This window comes from Oscarella lobularis, chromosome 1 (genome assembly GCF_947507565.1).
Source record: "Oscarella lobularis chromosome 1, ooOscLobu1.1, whole genome shotgun sequence".
Taxonomy (NCBI): Eukaryota; Metazoa; Porifera; class Homoscleromorpha; order Homosclerophorida; family Oscarellidae; genus Oscarella; species Oscarella lobularis.
Genome location: NC_089175.1, coordinates 453,366 through 471,136, shown reverse-complemented (window position 1 = coordinate 471,136; position 17,771 = coordinate 453,366). Strand labels below are relative to the sequence as shown.

Sequence of the window (17,771 nt, the reverse complement as noted above, 5' to 3'; positions counted from 1 at the left end):
TCACGTGATGACTAGCGCACGTGATAAACACACAACAAAGGTCGAAGAGAACTCATCTAGAGAACGCGAACCGGCCGGGCGCGCGCAATGAGCGGTGCAGTAATTCGCCAAGGATACCTACACAAATCGCCGCCCAAACCGGACAGTTTCGTCAAGGCGAGTCGTGTTTTTTCCGCACCTCCTAAACGATCACCTTCTCCTCTTTCGCGCAGGGATGGCAAAAGCGCTGGTGCGTTCTCTACGAATCGCACATGCTCAAGTACTTCAGCGATCAATCCGCCTTCAAAAAACGCGAAGATCCGAAGGGCTACGTCAATTTGAACGATTGCGAACGAATCGATACGAACGTGCCGCAGGAAATCGCGCGAAAACGAAAACACGGCCACCTATTTACCGTCAAAACGCCGAATCGCGTCTATTATTTCGTCGCCCAGTCGGGCGACGATCGACGCGGCTGGATCGAAGACATAAGCCGGCTGATCGGGGTAACGCCCCTGTCTGGAGAAAATCCAGGTTCGTACAATAAAAGCGGTCTCGCGGCAACGGCACGCGCTTCGCGTTATTTATATCCCTACTCTACCCCGTAGCGACGAGTACATTATCGATCGATCTTCTTGTGTAGAAAAGGCTCAGCGGGTAGAACCTCCGGCGGAACCAGCCACAGGCGATGCGTTGCCAGCTGCACCGGTGCCCGATATCACTGCCCCGGTTCCCGTTCCCCAACCGGTTGAGACCCGACCAGTCAGTCCTGATCCCGTCGTGCCGGTTATCGATCGATCGTTCAAACCCCCGATCATCGATCGAATGGCGAAACCGGCGCCGATGATCGACCGAACGTCGAAACCGCCTGGATCGCTGGGTACACCAACGCGAATGTACGGAACGCTAGAACAGTGCCCCGCTTCGCGCACGCTACCGATGCCAGGTCGCGTTCCCATTCCTCCCGCCGCCGAGGCTTCGCACTCGCTCACGCTGCGAGAGCAGCGATATCACACGCCGTTAGGCGTGCCGAGAAGCAACTACGCCATTCCGCCGCGACCCTCGGACGAACTCTACAAAGTGCCGTCATCCTTACCGGCTCACGTGAGCGGACGGGGCACGGAACCGGGCGCGAAACGACGAAGCATTCCCGTGAATTATACGGAAGTGGAAGTGATTCGCGATCCCAATGGTAGCAATAGAGGATCGATCGTCGACTTTCCGCCGAGTCGTCGTCGATCTGACGAACCGCGCACTCAGTATACGCAGATCGATATTGGGCGCACGATGAGAGATGCTGAATTGCAAGAAGATGAAATGTATATAGGGATGCAGAATGGTGTCTGTGGGGAGTATTATTCAGTAATGAAACCTCAATTGGCGGAGGAGGAAATCTATGATTCAGGTGTGAGTGGGCCAGCTGCCAACGGATATCCTCCTGCTCATTTGGAAAGCGTAAGTTTAGCTGCTGATTTCGGTGTGAGTAGTTCTGTCATTTTTATATTTGTAGCGCTTACGCGGTCTTCCGGGCGGAAATTATTAGTCATCAGGTTCGATTTACGTCGTGGAGTAGGCTGCAATGCACCGGGTTTTTTTTTTATTTAGAATAGTCTCTTCAAAACTATGTTTTGGCCGATTTGGACGGCTCTTTGGTAAGTTGCCTGTGTTGTGTGGAGAATTTGTGTGTAAGAGATTGTGTTTTCTCTTTAGTAAATTTTCCTGTTACCCCTGCTACTCTTTTCTTCTCTCGCTGACCAATAAGGCAGAACTAAATTGTTTTCCGATCTATTAACAGTTTGTAGTCATATCAGTATTGAGTGTAAATACAATCTACGTAAGAATATATCTAGGTGTTTGGTAAGCATGCCTGGCGTTTGGAAGTTCACTGATGTAAAACAATATTCCTAATTGTACATGTCCTGATTATTCTTTGACCTCGGCATTGACGTAGTCTTGTGTGCTTGTCTATTCCGGTAAACATTAATTAGAGTTGCATGGAAAATTTAGTAATTTCAACCTTTTGTTCTGTTTCGTTTGCTTCGTTAGGCAGCTTTTCCACATTTATTGAAATCTCTATGAATGGTTATTGCGTGCTGCCCTGTAAGGTATGTGTAAAATACCTTCATATGCACTGACAGTAGACGTTGGCTTTTTGACTTCTTTACTAGTTCTGTCACCTGCAAATTGAGGAAAAGCGTAGGTCAGTGCGCGAAGTCTCCTCGTCAGATCATTGTAAAAATTACGGCTGTTGTTTTTAGGCTGATCTCTACGTTAACGTTTCTCTGGATGGCTTTCCGTGAAGTTTCTTACCAGGTATTGTTTCATAGACTACTTCCACTTGAGTGGCCCTCGCTCTGCCTGTCGTGGCATAGCTCGGATTTAAAAAAAGTGGGTAGATAGTCGTTGGTTTTGGGGATATTTCTGTCAAGCCTACAACTAGTACAAGGCACTGTTAGACGCGTTTCCTATGTTTGCTGAAACTTACCTTTTCTTCCTTTTCCCACCAAAATGATGATGACAACAGAGAGCACTATAATGACTCCAGTCAAAGCTGCTCCGACTGCTATTAGAGATTCTATTAAAAACACAACAGATGAGTCTAGAGTATAGAATCAGTGCGGTTTCTTAACATACCTACTGGTACAGTTTGATGTGAACGAATTGTTTCAGGAATGCTTGGGGTTTCATCTTCACTCCTGATGGTAGCTGTTTGAGACTCGATGTTGTTTGTTGTACCGTCAGTAGCAGGAACGGTAATAGGAGACGCACGACCGGCTGAAGTTGTAGCTGGAGCCACTGTTGTTGTAGTAGCGGTATTGCTACCGGGGCTGTCTGTATTTATGACCGCAGACTTCACTCGATGAGTCGACTCAGTGGCAGACGTTGTTGTGGCACCAGTTGATATAGTCGCTCTTGTATTGCTACCGGTTGTTGGGCTGTATGTATTTACGACCGTAGACTGCACTAATGTGTCAGTGCTGCCGCCAGTGGTAGACAGGGTGACAGATGCTGTTGTGCCAGCAGTTGCAGTAGGTGCAGTCGCTTCAGCCGTAGTTACATTGTCAGTTGTTGGAGTAGGATGTGTAGTAGCTGAATTTGCTTGGCCAAGTGTAATTCCGGCCTTTGCTGACTCCATTGAGTTAGTGAATGGTTTTGGAGTTGTTGATTCTTTTGGCTTTGGTGGCTTTGGAGTCAAAGGAGTTTGAACAGTGACCAGATCTGTCAACATTTACGCTGATCGTTTCAATCAAAGTTTTGTTTGCTAGAAATTGAGTAAACAACCAAGTTGTCTTATTTAGTATTTCGTACCGATATAGACTGAATTTTGAACGCTTCCGTATTTGCTGTTTGCAAGACACTGATACATACCTCCGTTTGCTGTAGACAGATTTACACGTAGGTTAACAGAACTGCAGTCAACTGGCATTCTTTTTAGTATGACACCGTTCCTAATAAGGAGCACTTCACTTATATTCGATCCAGATACATTGCAGTGTAGATGGTCAAAACTGACCTTTGGCACATCTACAAGAATGACTGATGTATACATTCTACTGCTTGTGCATTTTTGCGTACCATAAACTATTAGACTTGCAGTCGCAGTTCTTGTGTATTTTGAGCTAGATTGGCAGGTGTATGTTCCAGTGTCTTGCATTGCAACGTTACCAATGAAAAGGGTACCGTTGTTCGTCTTTACTCTTGAACTTTCTGATAATGGCTTACGATCTTTGTACCAAGTGTACTGATTGCCAACGTTTCCTTGGCATATGATTGTGACATTAGTTCCTTTTTGTTTGAAAAGGCTTTGAGGTTGTACAACAAGACGAGGACGGGATTGAAGCCCTGTGGATCGAAACAGAAGAATTAAAGCATCTTCCACCTTATCCGTGCCATTTAGTAAGCTCACCATTGTATTTAAACACTTTTGTGAATATCTTTCCTGCGGGCATTGTGGTAACCGTGTACAGCTTAATCGAATTGGTTTTTCTACATCTAACGTTTCCTTGCAGTCCGTTATAGTCAATACGAAGAAAGGACAGTCTCGTTAGTCGTCCAGTGACAAATTCTTCATAGAAGAAGGGACACACAGACCGATTTTGTGAAGGGCAAGTAAATTCAATTTTGTCACATGTAATGTTCCAATGAAGGTTTTTGAAATGACCACTTCTTGCTGCTGATACAGCGTCATCTGAATGAAAAGACGTTCCGTCTGTCGTTGTTATCGCTTGGTAATGCTCGACTAAAAAGAAAAGCATGTTAGTAAGAACATACCGCAGATAGCTGTGCACGTAGTCAGTATACGTTTGACAAGAGCACTTCTGCTTCTTATAGCCAGGATTTTCGTTTGGGCTACACAGTAGTAGTAACCGTCTATTTTCTTCTTTTCCAATTCAGCACGATTTGCACTATTGTCGTTTAAAATGAGGATAGATCCGCGACTTGAATTATAGTTAGCATCGCCTTCTTTGAACCAAGTCACTTTTGTCTCTTCACCGTTTTTCGTCGTAACATTGCAATATAACGCTAATGTTCCTCCTCGTGATACAATAGCATCTTCAGGTTCTGCGGTAAAGAAAAGAGGCAATACAATCGGGCCAGCGTTGACTCCGAGTTGTAATAAGCACAGAACAAAGACAGAACATTTCCACATCATGGCTTTACTAGTTTAGAATGTAGCCGGAGACAGCCCTTCCTTTATATAAGAAGCCACAAAACACGACACACGGAATGGCATCGTATATACATAGCCGGGATTTACATCACATACCGGTATGCGTGAGATCACCTTGAGAGGCAGAACCTACGGTGGCAGTAAGCTGTGAGCGGTAAGCTAAATTTAGTAGGAAAATGTTTGATTACCCTGCATGGACGTCTAATCCAGAGCGACTCGTAGTCGAATACGGCAGTCTTAGATGTCAACTCGCTCTTCTCGCTCTGTAATCATGATGCCACCGTTAACTCTCTCGTCTTCGGTTAGAGAGAGTCACGAGAATAACGCGAATTTGGCGTTGCTACCGCATATTTCGTGCAAGAGTCAGAGTGGCCACAGTTACGCCACCGTAATTCGTGACTTAGCTTCGATGTGAGAATAAACTACTGCTAGGGACACGCTCTACGCCCGAGATACAGTCTAAAACACGTTCTATAAAACCATGTTTTAAGCATTCGGCGCGGCCCACGGAGATGGAGTCAGTTTCAATGCAATCCCACTCGCCCCCTCTTTCAGCCCCTCCTAAACGTTCGTCAGAACCATCGTAAATCTCTGCAGAACTCTATTTCCGTAGGCTGTGATGGTAGTCTACATGTATGTAAATACTATGCCCCCTTACGGTGACGTAGCCATGCACTGCGGTAGCAACGCCAAATTCGCTCGTTTAAGACTCTCTCTAATTTAGCATGTCGAAGACGAGAGAGTTAATGGTAGCATTACAGAGCAGGAAGAGCGAGTTGACATCTAAAACTGCCGTATTCGACTGCGATTCGCTCAGGATTAGACGTCCATGCAGGGTAATCAAACATTTTCCTACTAAATTTACAGTTTACCGCTCACAGCTCACTGCTTACTGCTCGTGACCCCTCTCGGCCACCGTAGGAACCTGTCGCAGCGTTCACCGGGATCGTCGATCGTAGGGGCCTACATCCAATCCGATTTGACGACGACAATTGCGGCTTATAGAAATGTCGACCGAGTCGAGCGTCGATTGAGCATCTATCAGTACACGAAGGCGTAAAAAGTCCTTGAGAGAATGATGCAACAAGGTGGGATTCATGATTTAGAATCGCCATTCAAAATTTTAGGATATCTCAAACCTTCTCTTATATTTCTTATATTATGTGTATCACAAGCCAAGCCAAGACAGTTTTTACAAATTATTGTTCAGCAAAAAGGAAAGCAGTTATTAAATACAAAATAAGAAAGATAGTTTGCATAGTCATTACACTTTTGCTACTTTGAATCCAGCGTTGAGATAGTCTCGTGTACTAATCTACTGTCAAGCGCAACACGTTAGTTATAGCGTCTTTTCTATTTCCATATTAATACCTTTCGTTTGACTTTCTTTTCTTTGGTAGAAGAAGAATCAATTTCTTTGCTTTTCACTGAGACGGCATACATATCACCACCACTAGTAGTGAAGTGCCCGGGAACTTTTGATTGTTTCTCAGCATTTTTCTCACACAACGCGTATTTGTCTTCTCCAACTGTCATGTGCTTTACTTTGCTCTCTCTAGAGAGAGTTTCTGTAGAATGCTGTTGAGAAGTCGCTTCCTTTTGACACACGGCATAATCATCTCCGTTGATGCTGACATGAGCAATAGCGGAACCTTGTTGTTTGCTGTTAGAGATTGCAGCGCAACCTGGACAGCCTTTACAGCATTTTTCAACGTCTAAGGTGATACGCAACATAACGTTTTATTGTTGATAAATAAATAAATAAATAAATAAATTTGCCTGCGTAGTCACTAGTGTGAGACGACTTTGGTTTCTCAGCACCGTCTTGATTTTGAGAAGACTTAGGAATTTCATCATCTGCAAAATTTAGAATGTTTATAAAGAAATCTGAATTTAAACAAAGACAAAAGAGCATACGTTTTGGTAAGCAGCTATCTATTGTGGCATAAACAGCGCTTTCAAGACCAGGCATTTGGGGCGCTATTTTGCCCGATTCTGCAGTATCTTCGGGTATTGTTGCGTATGCTGATTCTAGTTGAGCACTGTTGGTTCTAATGTAGCTTTGGTTTGAAGTAAGTTGGCAGTGTGCTTGCTTTGTGGCCTCTGTGGAGATGGGAAAATGACCTGAAAGAAGACCAACACAGTAATACGTACAAGGTTAGAAACCGTTTGTTGAAAATTTACCACGTTTCCTTTTGCATGCTATGACTACGGTGATAATAATAAGGAGCACTAAAACAATGCTTCCAGAAGCAGCTCCAATTGTGATGATTCCTTTTTGATACAAATAGGTAAAATTAGAGAACATGGATTTAACGCAACCTTTATAATTTACCTGTCAAGCTTCTTTGATTTATTGCTCTAAAAACTTTAGTTGATTCTAGACTGCTACTTGTTAGACCAGCGTTGGTAGTTAGACCAGCGTTGGTAGTTAGACCAGCGTTGGTAGTTACTCCAGGATAAGATTTGCCTGTGTTCACGGCAGCAGATTGCTCTGTTGCGCCGTCAGCAACAGGTACTGTAGGAGACGTACCACTGGCTGAAGTAATTGTAGAAGACGAAGAGCTAAGTGTTAGGCTTGCTTGTCCAGTTGAGGTGGTAGATGTAGTAGTAAATGGTTTTAAAGTTGTTGATTCCTTTGGCATCGAAGCTAACGTGGCTAGTTTGGAATAGTTTGAGCAGTGGCTGGGTTTGTCAACATTTACGCTAATTGTTTCAATCAAAGTTTTGTTTTCTAGAAATCGAATAAGCAACCAGGTTGTCTTAGTTAGTATTTCGTACCGAGATAGATTGATTTTTGAACGCTTCCGTATTTGCTGTTTGCAAGACACTGATACATACCTCCGTTTGCTGTAGACAGATTTACACGTAGGTTAACAGAACTGCAGTCAACTGGCATTCTTTTTAGTATGACACCGTTCCTAATAAGGAGCACTTCACTTATATTCGATCCAGATACATTGCAGTGTAGATTGTCAAATCTGACCTTTGGCACATCTACGAGAATGACTGATGTATACATTCTACTGCTTGTGCATTTTTTGCGTACCATAAACTATTAGACTTGCAGTCGCAGTTCTTGTGTATTTTGAGCTAGATTGGCAGGTGTATGTTCCAGTGTCTTGCATTGCAACGTTACCAATGAAAAGGGTACCGTTGTTCGTCTTTACTCTTGAACTTTCTGATAATGGCTTACGATCTTTGTACCAAGTGTACTGATTGCTAAGATTACTTCCTTGGCATATGATTGTGACGTTATTTCCTTTTTGTTTAAAAAGGCTTTGAGGTTGTACAACAAGACGAGGACGGGATTGAAGCCCTGTGGATCGAAACAGAAGAATTAAAGCATCTTCCACCTTATCCGTGCCATTTAGTAAGCTCACCATTGTATTTAAACACTTTTGTGAATATCTTTCCTGCGGGCATTGTGGTAACCGTGTACAGCTTAATCGAATTGGTTTTTCTACATCTAACGTTTCCTTGCAGTCCATTATAGTCAATACGAAGAAAGGACAGTCTCGTTAGTCGTCCAGACACAAATTCTTCATAGAAGAAGGGACACACAGACCGATTTTGTGAAGGGCAAGTAAATTCAATTTTGTCACATGTAATGTTCCAACGAAGGTTTTTGAAATGACCACTTCTTGCTGCTGATACAACGTCATCTGAATGAAAAGACGTTCCGTCTGTCGTTGTTGTCGCTTGGTAATGCTCGACTAAAAAGAAAACCATGTTAGTAAGAACATATCGCAGATAGCTGTGCAAGTGGTCAGTATACGTTTGACAAGAGCACTTCGGCTTCTTATAGCCAGGTTTTTAGTTTGGGCTACGCAGTAGTAGTATCCGTCTATTTCCTGTCTTCTCACATTAGCACGATCTTTACTATCTGCATTGTCGTTTAAAATGAGGATAGATCCGCGACTTGAATTATAGTTAGCATCGCCTTCTTTGAACCAAGTCACTTTTGTCTCTTCGCCGTTTTTCGTCGTAACATTGCAATATAACGCTAATGTTCCTCCTCGTGATACAATAGCATCTTCAGGTTCTGCGGTAAAGAAAAGCGGAGCAGCTGATTTCGAGTCAGCCTGGGCTGGCAGTGCCCACAGTAGTAGAAAGGAGACAGAATAAGCAAAATTCCACTTCATGACTCGAGTTTTAGAATGTGGCCAGCAAGGGACAGTCCTCCTTTTTAGAGGAAGCCACAAAACACGACACGCGGGAATGATGTCATGACCGGGTTTTGTAATTTGCTTCCATGAAATATGCAGTCATCGTTTGTGCAGCAATGTTGACATGTCTATAGTTCCACCGGTTGAAGGATCGTTCTGAGTCTATTGGAGCCGACCACCAGAGTTGTACGGGTGGAGCCCGTATAACGGCGGAGGGAGGCTCTCTCAAACGTGATCTTAGGGCCGGAAGTGTCTGTCTGTCTGTCTGTATGTCTGTTCGTCACGCTACGTATTGTGACGTCACATAAGAAAAACCCTTACTTTGTAAAGCGCATGCGCGACATATGGCCCAAAACGGTGCCCCAAAAAAGGCGATTTTCGGCGCGAATAAAGCGTTTTTTCTTTCATAAACGGAAAAAATGCTTAGAAACCCTTATTTCCAATTGATCTGTGCTATTTTCCGTGTTATAAATGCCCTGAGAAACCGAAACGACAGTTTTGATTGTCACGCTCTGACGTCACAATCAAAAGTATCCACTCATGTACAGTATGTGCGTGGGTATGTACGCGTGTACGGATAACAGGAAATATGACCCGTACACATGCATAGGTCCTCCTCAAATACAGAATACAGAGCACATTATCAAATACACTACGTCAGAAAAGCGCCTAATTAGGAAAACATTGCAATCATGCAAGTATTTGCAGTATGTAGGTAGGAGTGAGCTGTAGTAGCTAACGGCTGTAAGGACCACGTGAATATGTGACAACATAAAAAAATTATGACGTCACACTATGATATGCACTCGCGTACCGTAAGCGGTGGGAGGCTCTGCATGATGGCAACACGGTGAACACCGGGCCATCATTCTCTAGTTATTATCAGAACGATCCTGCGCGCTTGAGTGCGCATGAATGCGCAACAATGATTCTGTTTCGAGCTTTCGAGAAGACTCGTCGTCGTTGGCGTGATACGGTTCAAATCTGAAGTAGTGTCGGCCTCAGGAACTTATCGCGCGAAGGGGTTTATCGACCCAAAAAGGATGCTCCAGAAAACGACAGCAAAATTGAAAGAATACGGAGATTGATCTTAGTCAGCAAAAAAGGCAAGCAGGAGCAGCGTAGTTTACAGTCATTTACACTTTTGCTACCTATAATTCAAGTTGTTAGTGCCTTTTATTTGACTTTCTTTTCTTTGGTAGAAGAAGAATCGGTTTCTTTGCTTTTCATTGATACGGCATACGTATCACCACCGTTCGCAGTAAAGTGCTCAGGAACTTTTGATTGATTCTCAGCCTTTTTCTCACACAACGCATATTCGTCTTCTCCAACTGTCACGTGCTTTACTTTGCTCTCTCTAGAGAGAGTTTCCGTAGAATTTTTTTGAAAAGTCGTTTCCTTTTGACACACGGCATAATCATCTCCGTTGATGCTGACATGAGCAACGGTAGAACCTTGCTGTTTGCTGTGAGAGATTGCAGCGCAACCTGAACAGCCTTCACCGCATTTTTCAACGTCTAAGGTGATACGCAATATTACATTCTATCGTTCATGTATGAATCAGTTTACCTGCGTAGTCACTAGTGTGAGGCGACTTTGGTTCCTCAGCACCGTCTTGATTTTGAGCAGACTTGGGAATTTCATCATCTTAAAATGTTTATAAAGAAATCTGAATTGAAACAAAGACAAAGGAGCATACGTTTTTGTAAGCAGCTGTCTATTGTGGCATAAACAGCGCTTTCAGGGCCAGGCATTTGGGGCGCTATTTTGCCTGATTCTGCAATGTCTGGTTTTCTCACTTCAGGTATTGTTGCGTATGCTGATTCTAGTTGAGCACTGTTGGTTCTAATGTAGCTTGGGTTTGAAGTCATCCGGCAGTGTGCTCGCTTCGTGGTCTGTGTGGTGATGTGAACAAGGCCTGAAAAAGGACAACATACTACAAGGTTGGAGCCCATTTGCTGAAGATTTACCACGTTTCCTTTTGCACGCTATGATTACAATGATAATGATAAGGAGCACTAAAACAATGCTTCCAGAAGCGGCTCCAATTATGATGATTCCTTTTTTGATACAAAGAGATAAAATTAGAAAACAGCGATCTAACGCAAAGTACCCGTCAAGCCTCTTTGATCCACTTCTTTAGCAGATTGCTCTGTTGAGCCGTCAGTAGCAGGAGACGTGGCAGCCGCTGTTGTAGTAATAGCGGTATTTCTTGAAGGGCTGTCGGTATCTATGACCGTAGACTGCAATGATGTGTTCTCAGCATGTTCATCAGTAGTAGACTCAGTGGGAGACGTTGTGGCACCAGTTGATACAGTAACTACAGCCGCTGTTGTAGTAGCGGCATTGCTACTGTCTGGAGTCAAAGTGGCTTGTTTAAAATAGTTTGAGCAGTGGTTAGGTTTGTCAATATTTTCGCTGATTGTTTCGTTTAAAGTTTTGTTTGCTAGAAAATCAAGTAAGCAACTAAGTTGCCTTAGTTAGTATTTCGTACCGAGATAGATTGATTTTTGAACGCTTCCGTATTTGCTGTTTGCGAGACACTGATACATACCTCCGCTTGCCGTAGACAGATTTAGACGTAGGTTAACAGAACTGTGATCAACTGGCATTCTTTTTAGTATGAAGCCGTTCCTAATGAGAAGCACTTCACTGATATTTGATCCAGATACATTGCAGTGTAGATTGTCAAAACTGACTTCTGGCAAATCTGTAGTAATAATGAATAATGATATATTATAAATGCCTAGGTATTTGTGCGCACCATAAACTATTAGACTTGCTGTTTTAGTTCTTTTGAGTCTTCCAATGCCAGACTGACAGGTGTACGTTCCACTATCTTTCATTGTAACGTTAGCGATGAAGAGAGTGCCGTTGTTTGACTTTAGTACTCTTGAACATTTTGATAATGACTTACAATCTTTGTACCAAATGTACTGATCGTCAAGGTTACTTCCTTGGCATACGATTGTGACATTATCTCCTCTTTGTTTGAAAAGGCTTCGAGGTTGTAGGTAAAGACGAGGTACGGATTGAAGCCCTATGGAAGCAGTCGAATTGAAGCATCTTCTACTTTATCCGAGCCAATCAGTAAGCTTACCGTTGTAGATGAACTTTTTTGTGAGCACCCTTCTTTCGGGAATTGTACCCGTGTACAACTCAATTTGATTGTTTTTTCCACATTCAAAGTTTTCTTGCAGTTCATTATAGTCAATACGAAGAAAGGACAGTCTCGTTAGTCGTCCAGTGACAAATTCTTTATTGAAGAAGGGACACACAGCCCGATTTTGTGAAGGACAAGTAAATTCAATTTTGTTGCATATAATTTTCCAGTGAAGGTTTTTGATGTGACCACTTCTTGTTGCTGATACAATGTCATTGGGATGAAAACCCGTTCCGCCTGTCGTTGTTGTTCTTTCGTAATGTTCGACTAAGAAGAGAAGCATGTTAGTAAGAACATACCGTAGCTGGCTGTGTTTAGTCAAGTACGTTTGACAAGAGCACTTCTGCTTCTTATAGCCAGGATTTTAGTTTGGGCTACACAGTAGTAGTAACCGTCTATTTCCCGATTTCCCGCCTTAGCACCATCTGCATGGTGGGAAAGAATGAGAAAAGATGCGCAACTTGCCGGTTTCGCTTTGCCTTCTTTGAACCAAGTCACGTTTGCCTCTTCACCGTTTTTTGTTGTAACATTGCAATATAACGCTAGTGTTCCTCCTCGTGATACAATAGTATCTTCAGGTTCTGCGGTAAAGAAAAGTGGCAATTCTTCAACTGGCTGAGTGACGTTTTTGGCAGCCTCTGGCAGTGCCCAGGTGATTTGCACTAGTAGAAAGAAGACAGGATATGCGCAATTCCACTTCATGACTCGAGTTTTTAGTGTAAAAGCGGCTCTCTCCTTTATAGGAAGCCACAAAAACACGACATGCGGAATGACGTCATGACCGGGTTTTGCAATTTGCCTCCATGAAATATGCGGCCCATCGTTTGCGCACGCATACGCAATGTAAGGGACAATACTATAGATGCCACTATAGATACTGTGGTTCCACCAAAATTCCAACTAAACGATCCTGCGCGCTTGAGTACGCATGAGTGCGCAATAGTTCACAAAAAGACTCGTCGATGGCTGCGGTTCGAATCTGAAGTAGCGTCGGCCTCAGGAACTTAGCAAAGGGGTCGACCGCAAAAGATGATAGAAAAGACAGCAAAAAGCGATGTCGAGCGGCACGATCCTTTCCTTGGAAAATATCGTCACGACGTCCCTGTGCAGTAGTCTTGGGATTCGTGGACGGACTCTACAAAGTTCCGTCGCCTACCGGCTCGTGCGTGGGGGTGGGGGGTGGGGGGGGGGGGGGGGAGCACCGCGCGCAAAGACGAAGCAATTATACGGAAGTGATTCACGTTCCCAATGGTAGCAATAGAGGATCCTCTTTGCTCTGCCTAGTCATGAACCGCGCACTCTGTATACGGATATTGGATGCACGCACCCACATATGATGTTGAAATGGAAGATGATATGGGGACTGTGGGGAGTATTATTTAATGTTCAGCAAAAAAGCAGTAAATACAAAAGAAGTATGACAGTTTTACATAGTAAATTCTCTTACACTTTTGCTACTTTGAATCCAGCCTTGAGATAGTCGCGTGTACTAATCTACTGTCAAGTACAACATTAGCTAAAGCATATTCTCTATTTCTATGTTGGTACCTTTCGTTTGACTTTCTTTTCTTTGGTAGAAGAAGAATCGGTTTCTTTGCTTTTCATTGATACGGCATACATATCACCACCATTCGTAGTAAAGTGGTCAGGAACGTTTGATTGATTCTCAGACTTCTTCCCACACAACGTGTATTCATCTTCTCCAACTGTCATGTGCTTTACTTTGCTCTCTCTAGAGAGAGATTCCGTTGAATGCTTTTGGGAAGTCGTTTCCTTTTGACACACGGCATATTCATCTCCGTTGATGCTGACATGAGCAATGGCAGAATCTCGCTGTTCACCGTGAGAGATTGCAGCGCAACCTGGACAGCCTTCACAGCATTTTTCAACGTCTATGGTGATACGCAATATTACATTCTATCGTTGATGTATAAATCAGTTTACCTGCGTAGTCACTGGTATGAGACGACTTTGGTTTCTCAAGACCGTCTTGATTTTGAGCGGACTTGGGAATTCCATCATCTGCAAAATTTAAAAACATTTATAAAGTCACCTGAATTGAAACAAAGACAAAGGAGCATACCTTTTGGTAAGCAGCTATCTACTGTGGCATAAACAACGCTTTCAGGGCCAGGCATTTGGGGAGCTATTTTGCCTGATTCTGCAGTATCTTCAGGTATTGTTGCGTATGCTGATTCTAGTTGAGCACTGTTGGTTCTAATGTAGCTTGGGTTTGAAGTAAGCTGGCAATGTGCTCGCTTTGCGGTCTCTGTGGAGATAGGAAAATGGCCTGAAAGAGGACAACATACTATACAAGGTTAGAGCCCATTTACTGAAAATTTACCACGTTTCCTTTTGCACGCTATGACGACAATGATAATAGTAAGGAGCACTAAAACAATGCCTCCAGAAGCGGCTCCAATTGTGATGATTCCTTTATGATAAAATTAGAGAACAGAAATTTAATGCAACCTCTAACGGACCTGTCAAGCTTCTTCGATTCATGGCGTTAGTAACTGTGGAACCAGCGTCTGTAGCTACTTTGTCTGTATTTGTGGCAGCGGATCGCTCTGTTGCGCCGTCAGTAGCAGGTACTGTTATGACCGTAGACTGCACTGATGTGTCATCGCCAGTGCCGCTGCTGCTGCCGCTGCCGCCAGTTGTAGACACGGCGAGAGACGCCGTTATGCTACCCGTTGAAGTAGTAGGTGCAGTCGCCTCAGCGTCGGTAGTTACTTTGTCTGTATTTATGGCAGCGGATTGCTCTGTTGCACCGGCAGTAGCGGTTACGATAGGAGACGTAGCATCTGAAATTGTAGTAGCGGTCTGCATTGGTGTGTTGTCGCTAGTAATAGACTCAGTGAGAGACGTTGTCGTGGCACCAGTTGATGTAGTAGCTGCAGCCGCTGTTGTATTGCTACCGTTTCCTGGACTGTCTTTATTTACGACTGTAGACTGCACCGATGTGTCACCAGTACTGTCGCCAGTTGCTGTTGTGCTACCAGTTGAACTTGCGGTTGCTTTAGCAGTAGTTGTAGAAACGACAGATGGAGACGCTGTTGTGCCACTAGTTGAAGTAGGTGCAGTCGTTTTAGCAGCAGTTGTTGGAGTGGGTTGTGTAGTAGCCGAACTTGCTTGGCCAAGTGCAGTTTCAGTAGAGATTCCAGCAGATTTGGCCTTTACTGATCCCATTGTGGAAGACAAAGAGTGAGTTGTTGCATTTGCTTGGCCGAGACTAGGGCTAGTTGACCTGATAGACGTAGCCTTCACGGATGTCACTGTAGACGGAGCAGTGCCACTTGATATTGTAACATCCTCTGAAAATGTTTTTGATTGATAGCGAGTGACTGGTTTGGGAGTTGTTGGCTTTGGAGTTTTGTTTGCTAGAAAATCGAGTAAGCAATCAAGTTGTCTTAGTTAGTACTTCCTACCGAGATAGATTGATTTTTGAACGCTTCCGTATTTGCTGTTTGCGAGACACTGATACATGACTCCGAGTCCGTTTGCTGTTGATAGTTTTACAAGTTGGTGAACAGAACTGTGGTTAACTGGCATTCTTTTTAGTATAACATCGTTCCTAATAAGAAGCACTTCACTGATATTCGATCCAGATACATTGCAGTGTAGCTTGTCAAAACTGACTTTGGGCAAATCTGTAGTAATGATTAATTATTATAGATGTCTTATTATTTTTATTTTGCTTACCATAAACTATTAGAGTTGCTTTCGCCGTTCTTTTGATATTTCCGAGGCTAGACTGACAGGCGTATGTTCCAGCGTCTTGCATTTTAACGTCAGGGATGAAAAGGGTACCATTGTTCATCGTTACTCTTGGACTTTCTGATAACGGCTTATGATCTTTGTACCAAATGTACTGATTGCCAAGATTGCGTCCTTGGCATGTGAGTGTGACATTATCTCCTCTTTGTTTGGAAAGACTTTGAGGCTGTAGGTCAAGACGAGGCAGAAGGGCGTCCGCTATAGAAGCAGAGTGTCTGAGTGTTTAGACGTACGCTGTATGTGTAAATTAGTAAGCTTACCGTTGTAGTTGAACTCTTTTATATGTAGTTTTCCTGCTGGTGCATTAAGGATGTACAACTTGATTGGATCGTTTTTTTGACATGCAGGGCCTCCTTGTCCTTGCAGTCCATTATAGTCAATACGAAGAACAGACTGTCTCATCAGTCGTCCAGTAACTAACTCTTCATAGAAGAAGGGACACAAAGACCGATGTTGTGAAGGACAAGTAAATTCAATGCTGTTGCATTCAATTTTCCAGTAGAGGTTTTTGAAATTACCACTTGTTGTTGCTGATACAATGTCATTTAGATGAAAAGATTTTCCGCCCGTCGTTGTCGTTCTTTCGTAATGCTCGACTAAAAAAGAAGCATGTTGGTAAGAACATAGCGCAGCTAGCCGTGTAGTCAAGTACGTTTGACAAGAGCACTTCTGCTTCTTATAGCCAGGATTTTAGTTTGGGCTACACAGTAGTAGTAACCATCTATTTCCCGTTTTCCCGTCTTTTTGTCATTTGCATCGTGGGTTAAAATGAGGATGGATCCGCGTCTTGGTGCCAGGTTAGCTTCGCCTTCTTTGAACCAAGTCACGTTTGCCTCTTCGTCACTTGTTGTCGTAACATTGCAATATAACGCTAGTGTTTCTCCTCGTGATACAATAGCATCTTCAGGTTCTGCAGTAAAGAAAAGCGGCGGGCCGGGCGGCACTAGCGCTGCAGATTCAGCCTGAGCTGGCAGTGTCCACAGTAGTAGAAAGGAGACAGGATAAGCAAAATTCCACTTCATGACTCGAGTTTTAGAATGTGGCCAGCAAGGGACAGCTCTTCTTTTTAGAGGAAGCCACAAAACACGACACGCGGGAATGATGTCATGACCGGGTTGTGTTTCCGTCCGTAAAATATGTTTGTTCTTGTACACGTGTATGTGCTAGGCTGAAAAACAGTGTTGAAATTCTATCTGAAAACCGAAAATTTGAACAGAGATTTAGCTAAGCGATCCTGCGCACCTACTGCGCAAGAGTGCGCAAAGGCTCCCCAAACTGAAATGATGTTGTTTCGTGTTTTCGGTTCGATGAGAAGGCCCGTCGTTGGCGCGATGCGGTTCAAATCTGACGTAACTTCAGCCTCAGGAAGTTATCGCACGAAGGGGTCCGTTGACCCCAACATTCTCCTCGGCGTAGGAACCATCTCTCTCGCAGGAGCGACGTTCTTGGTAGGTCCAGTTGAGCACCAACACGCTGTAGAAACGAAACGAGTAGTTAGCTCAAACGACTCAAAGTCTCACAGCTCCGTTTCTAGGCGTACAAGGCTGGTTTGTTCTCGCCGTTTCATTGAAGAGAAGAGAACCGACCTGTAAGAGTACTAGTGCTCTATCAGACGGCATAAAACTGTGTGATGTGCGTGTGTCTCGTCTCTGTACGTGTATAGCATTGGTCCAAGTACAGTAGAGCGCATTTGTCAATACATGTTTAATTAATGTCGCTTGTCAACGTCCAAAACGTGAATGTTGTTAAATTCTGTGTCTCTAACTAAAGCAAAGCCCTTCTAGCCCACGGCACTAGCCAGCTACATCATCCTAATTGGAGATCTTGGAGATCGAGAGTTTAATTTCCGGTAGCTCTTTATTCAATTAAAATACCGTATTTTCATTTACAGTGCTACTCTAAATTCCTCTTTCTGATTCGACAGTCTCAGTCGCTTCCAGAGCTTCGTTTCTCGCTCTCTCTCGTTCGCCCAACACGACGAGAATTCGTGCCATTGACTTCTTCACTT

At 43.7% G+C, this 17,771-nt stretch overlaps 5 protein-coding genes and 2 long non-coding RNA genes across 12 annotated transcripts; 3 read left to right on the top strand and 4 right to left on the bottom strand.

The window, feature by feature from the left end:
* The first annotated feature begins 16 nt into the window (after positions 1-16).
* On the top strand, positions 17-4,382 carry LOC136197308 (GRB2-associated-binding protein 1-like). 3 transcript variants are annotated; one of them, XM_065987054.1, is made up of 10 exons: positions 17-156; positions 213-513; positions 623-1,434; positions 1,490-1,529; positions 1,585-1,631; positions 1,690-1,952; positions 2,026-2,084; positions 2,148-2,179; positions 2,238-2,292; positions 3,782-4,382. In XM_065987054.1, the coding sequence occupies exons 1-4, from the start codon at positions 88-90 to the stop codon at positions 1,520-1,522; spliced, it is 1,215 nt and encodes a 404-aa protein (XP_065843126.1). In that variant the 5' UTR covers positions 17-87; the 3' UTR covers positions 1,523-1,529; positions 1,585-1,631; positions 1,690-1,952; positions 2,026-2,084; positions 2,148-2,179; positions 2,238-2,292; positions 3,782-4,382. The 3 variants fall into 3 exon arrangements, with proteins under 3 accessions (XP_065843126.1, XP_065843136.1, XP_065843119.1); XM_065987064.1 differs by lacking the exon at positions 3,782-4,382 and having other exon boundaries at positions 1,690-1,773; positions 1,830-1,952; positions 2,238-3,736; XM_065987047.1 differs by lacking the exon at positions 3,782-4,382 and having other exon boundaries at positions 2,238-3,736.
* On the bottom strand, positions 1,704-3,115 carry LOC136197359 (uncharacterized). Its single transcript, XM_065987108.1, has 6 exons — positions 2,614-3,115; positions 2,465-2,554; positions 2,290-2,415; positions 2,100-2,156; positions 1,997-2,052; positions 1,704-1,944 (listed from the first exon to the last, which is right to left on the bottom strand). Exons 1-6 carry the CDS (start codon positions 3,113-3,115, stop codon positions 1,903-1,905), a joined length of 873 nt encoding a protein of 290 aa, XP_065843180.1. The 3' UTR covers positions 1,704-1,902.
* A 1,407-nt stretch (positions 4,383-5,789) lies between the features above and the next one.
* On the bottom strand, positions 5,790-8,937 carry LOC136188004 (contactin-4-like). 2 transcript variants are annotated; one of them, XM_065975717.1, is made up of 10 exons: positions 8,430-8,937; positions 8,035-8,367; positions 7,701-7,970; positions 7,433-7,648; positions 6,987-7,385; positions 6,836-6,925; positions 6,569-6,775; positions 6,431-6,508; positions 6,023-6,366; positions 5,790-5,966 (listed from the first exon to the last, which is right to left on the bottom strand). In XM_065975717.1, exons 1-10 carry the CDS (start codon positions 8,794-8,796, stop codon positions 5,916-5,918), a joined length of 2,355 nt encoding a protein of 784 aa, XP_065831789.1. In that variant the 5' UTR covers positions 8,797-8,937; the 3' UTR covers positions 5,790-5,915. The 2 variants fall into 2 exon arrangements, with proteins under 2 accessions (XP_065831789.1, XP_065831800.1); XM_065975728.1 differs by having other exon boundaries at positions 5,903-5,969; positions 8,430-8,935.
* An 813-nt stretch (positions 8,938-9,750) lies between these two features.
* Positions 9,751-11,578, top strand: LOC136188019 (uncharacterized). Of its 2 annotated transcripts, none has more exons than XR_010670078.1 (4): positions 9,751-9,926; positions 10,023-10,342; positions 10,398-10,624; positions 10,688-11,578. It is a non-coding gene; the product is annotated as an uncharacterized lncRNA (long non-coding RNA). The 2 variants fall into 2 exon arrangements; XR_010670080.1 differs by having other exon boundaries at positions 10,675-11,578.
* LOC136188013 (cell adhesion molecule-related/down-regulated by oncogenes-like) lies at positions 9,875-12,856 on the bottom strand. Its single transcript, XM_065975740.1, has 9 exons — positions 12,310-12,856; positions 11,921-12,250; positions 11,585-11,860; positions 11,315-11,530; positions 10,934-11,266; positions 10,791-10,880; positions 10,520-10,738; positions 10,390-10,467; positions 9,875-10,337 (listed from the first exon to the last, which is right to left on the bottom strand). Exons 1-9 carry the CDS (start codon positions 12,683-12,685, stop codon positions 9,997-9,999), a joined length of 2,259 nt encoding a protein of 752 aa, XP_065831812.1. The 5' UTR covers positions 12,686-12,856; the 3' UTR covers positions 9,875-9,996.
* Positions 12,857-13,335: 479 nt separating this feature from the next.
* Positions 13,336-16,951, bottom strand: LOC136190275 (mucin-22-like). Of its 2 annotated transcripts, none has more exons than XM_065978387.1 (10): positions 16,416-16,951; positions 16,024-16,359; positions 15,689-15,961; positions 15,415-15,636; positions 14,467-15,366; positions 14,328-14,417; positions 14,067-14,273; positions 13,928-14,005; positions 13,532-13,875; positions 13,336-13,477 (listed from the first exon to the last, which is right to left on the bottom strand). In XM_065978387.1, exons 1-10 carry the CDS (start codon positions 16,783-16,785, stop codon positions 13,427-13,429), a joined length of 2,871 nt encoding a protein of 956 aa, XP_065834459.1. In that variant the 5' UTR covers positions 16,786-16,951; the 3' UTR covers positions 13,336-13,426. The 2 variants fall into 2 exon arrangements, with proteins under 2 accessions (XP_065834459.1, XP_065834467.1); XM_065978395.1 differs by having other exon boundaries at positions 13,362-13,480.
* On the top strand, positions 16,773-17,516 carry LOC136190396 (uncharacterized). The gene is made up of 2 exons (XR_010670546.1): positions 16,773-17,211; positions 17,298-17,516. It is a non-coding gene; the product is annotated as an uncharacterized lncRNA (long non-coding RNA).
* Positions 17,517-17,771: the final 255 nt, after the last annotated feature.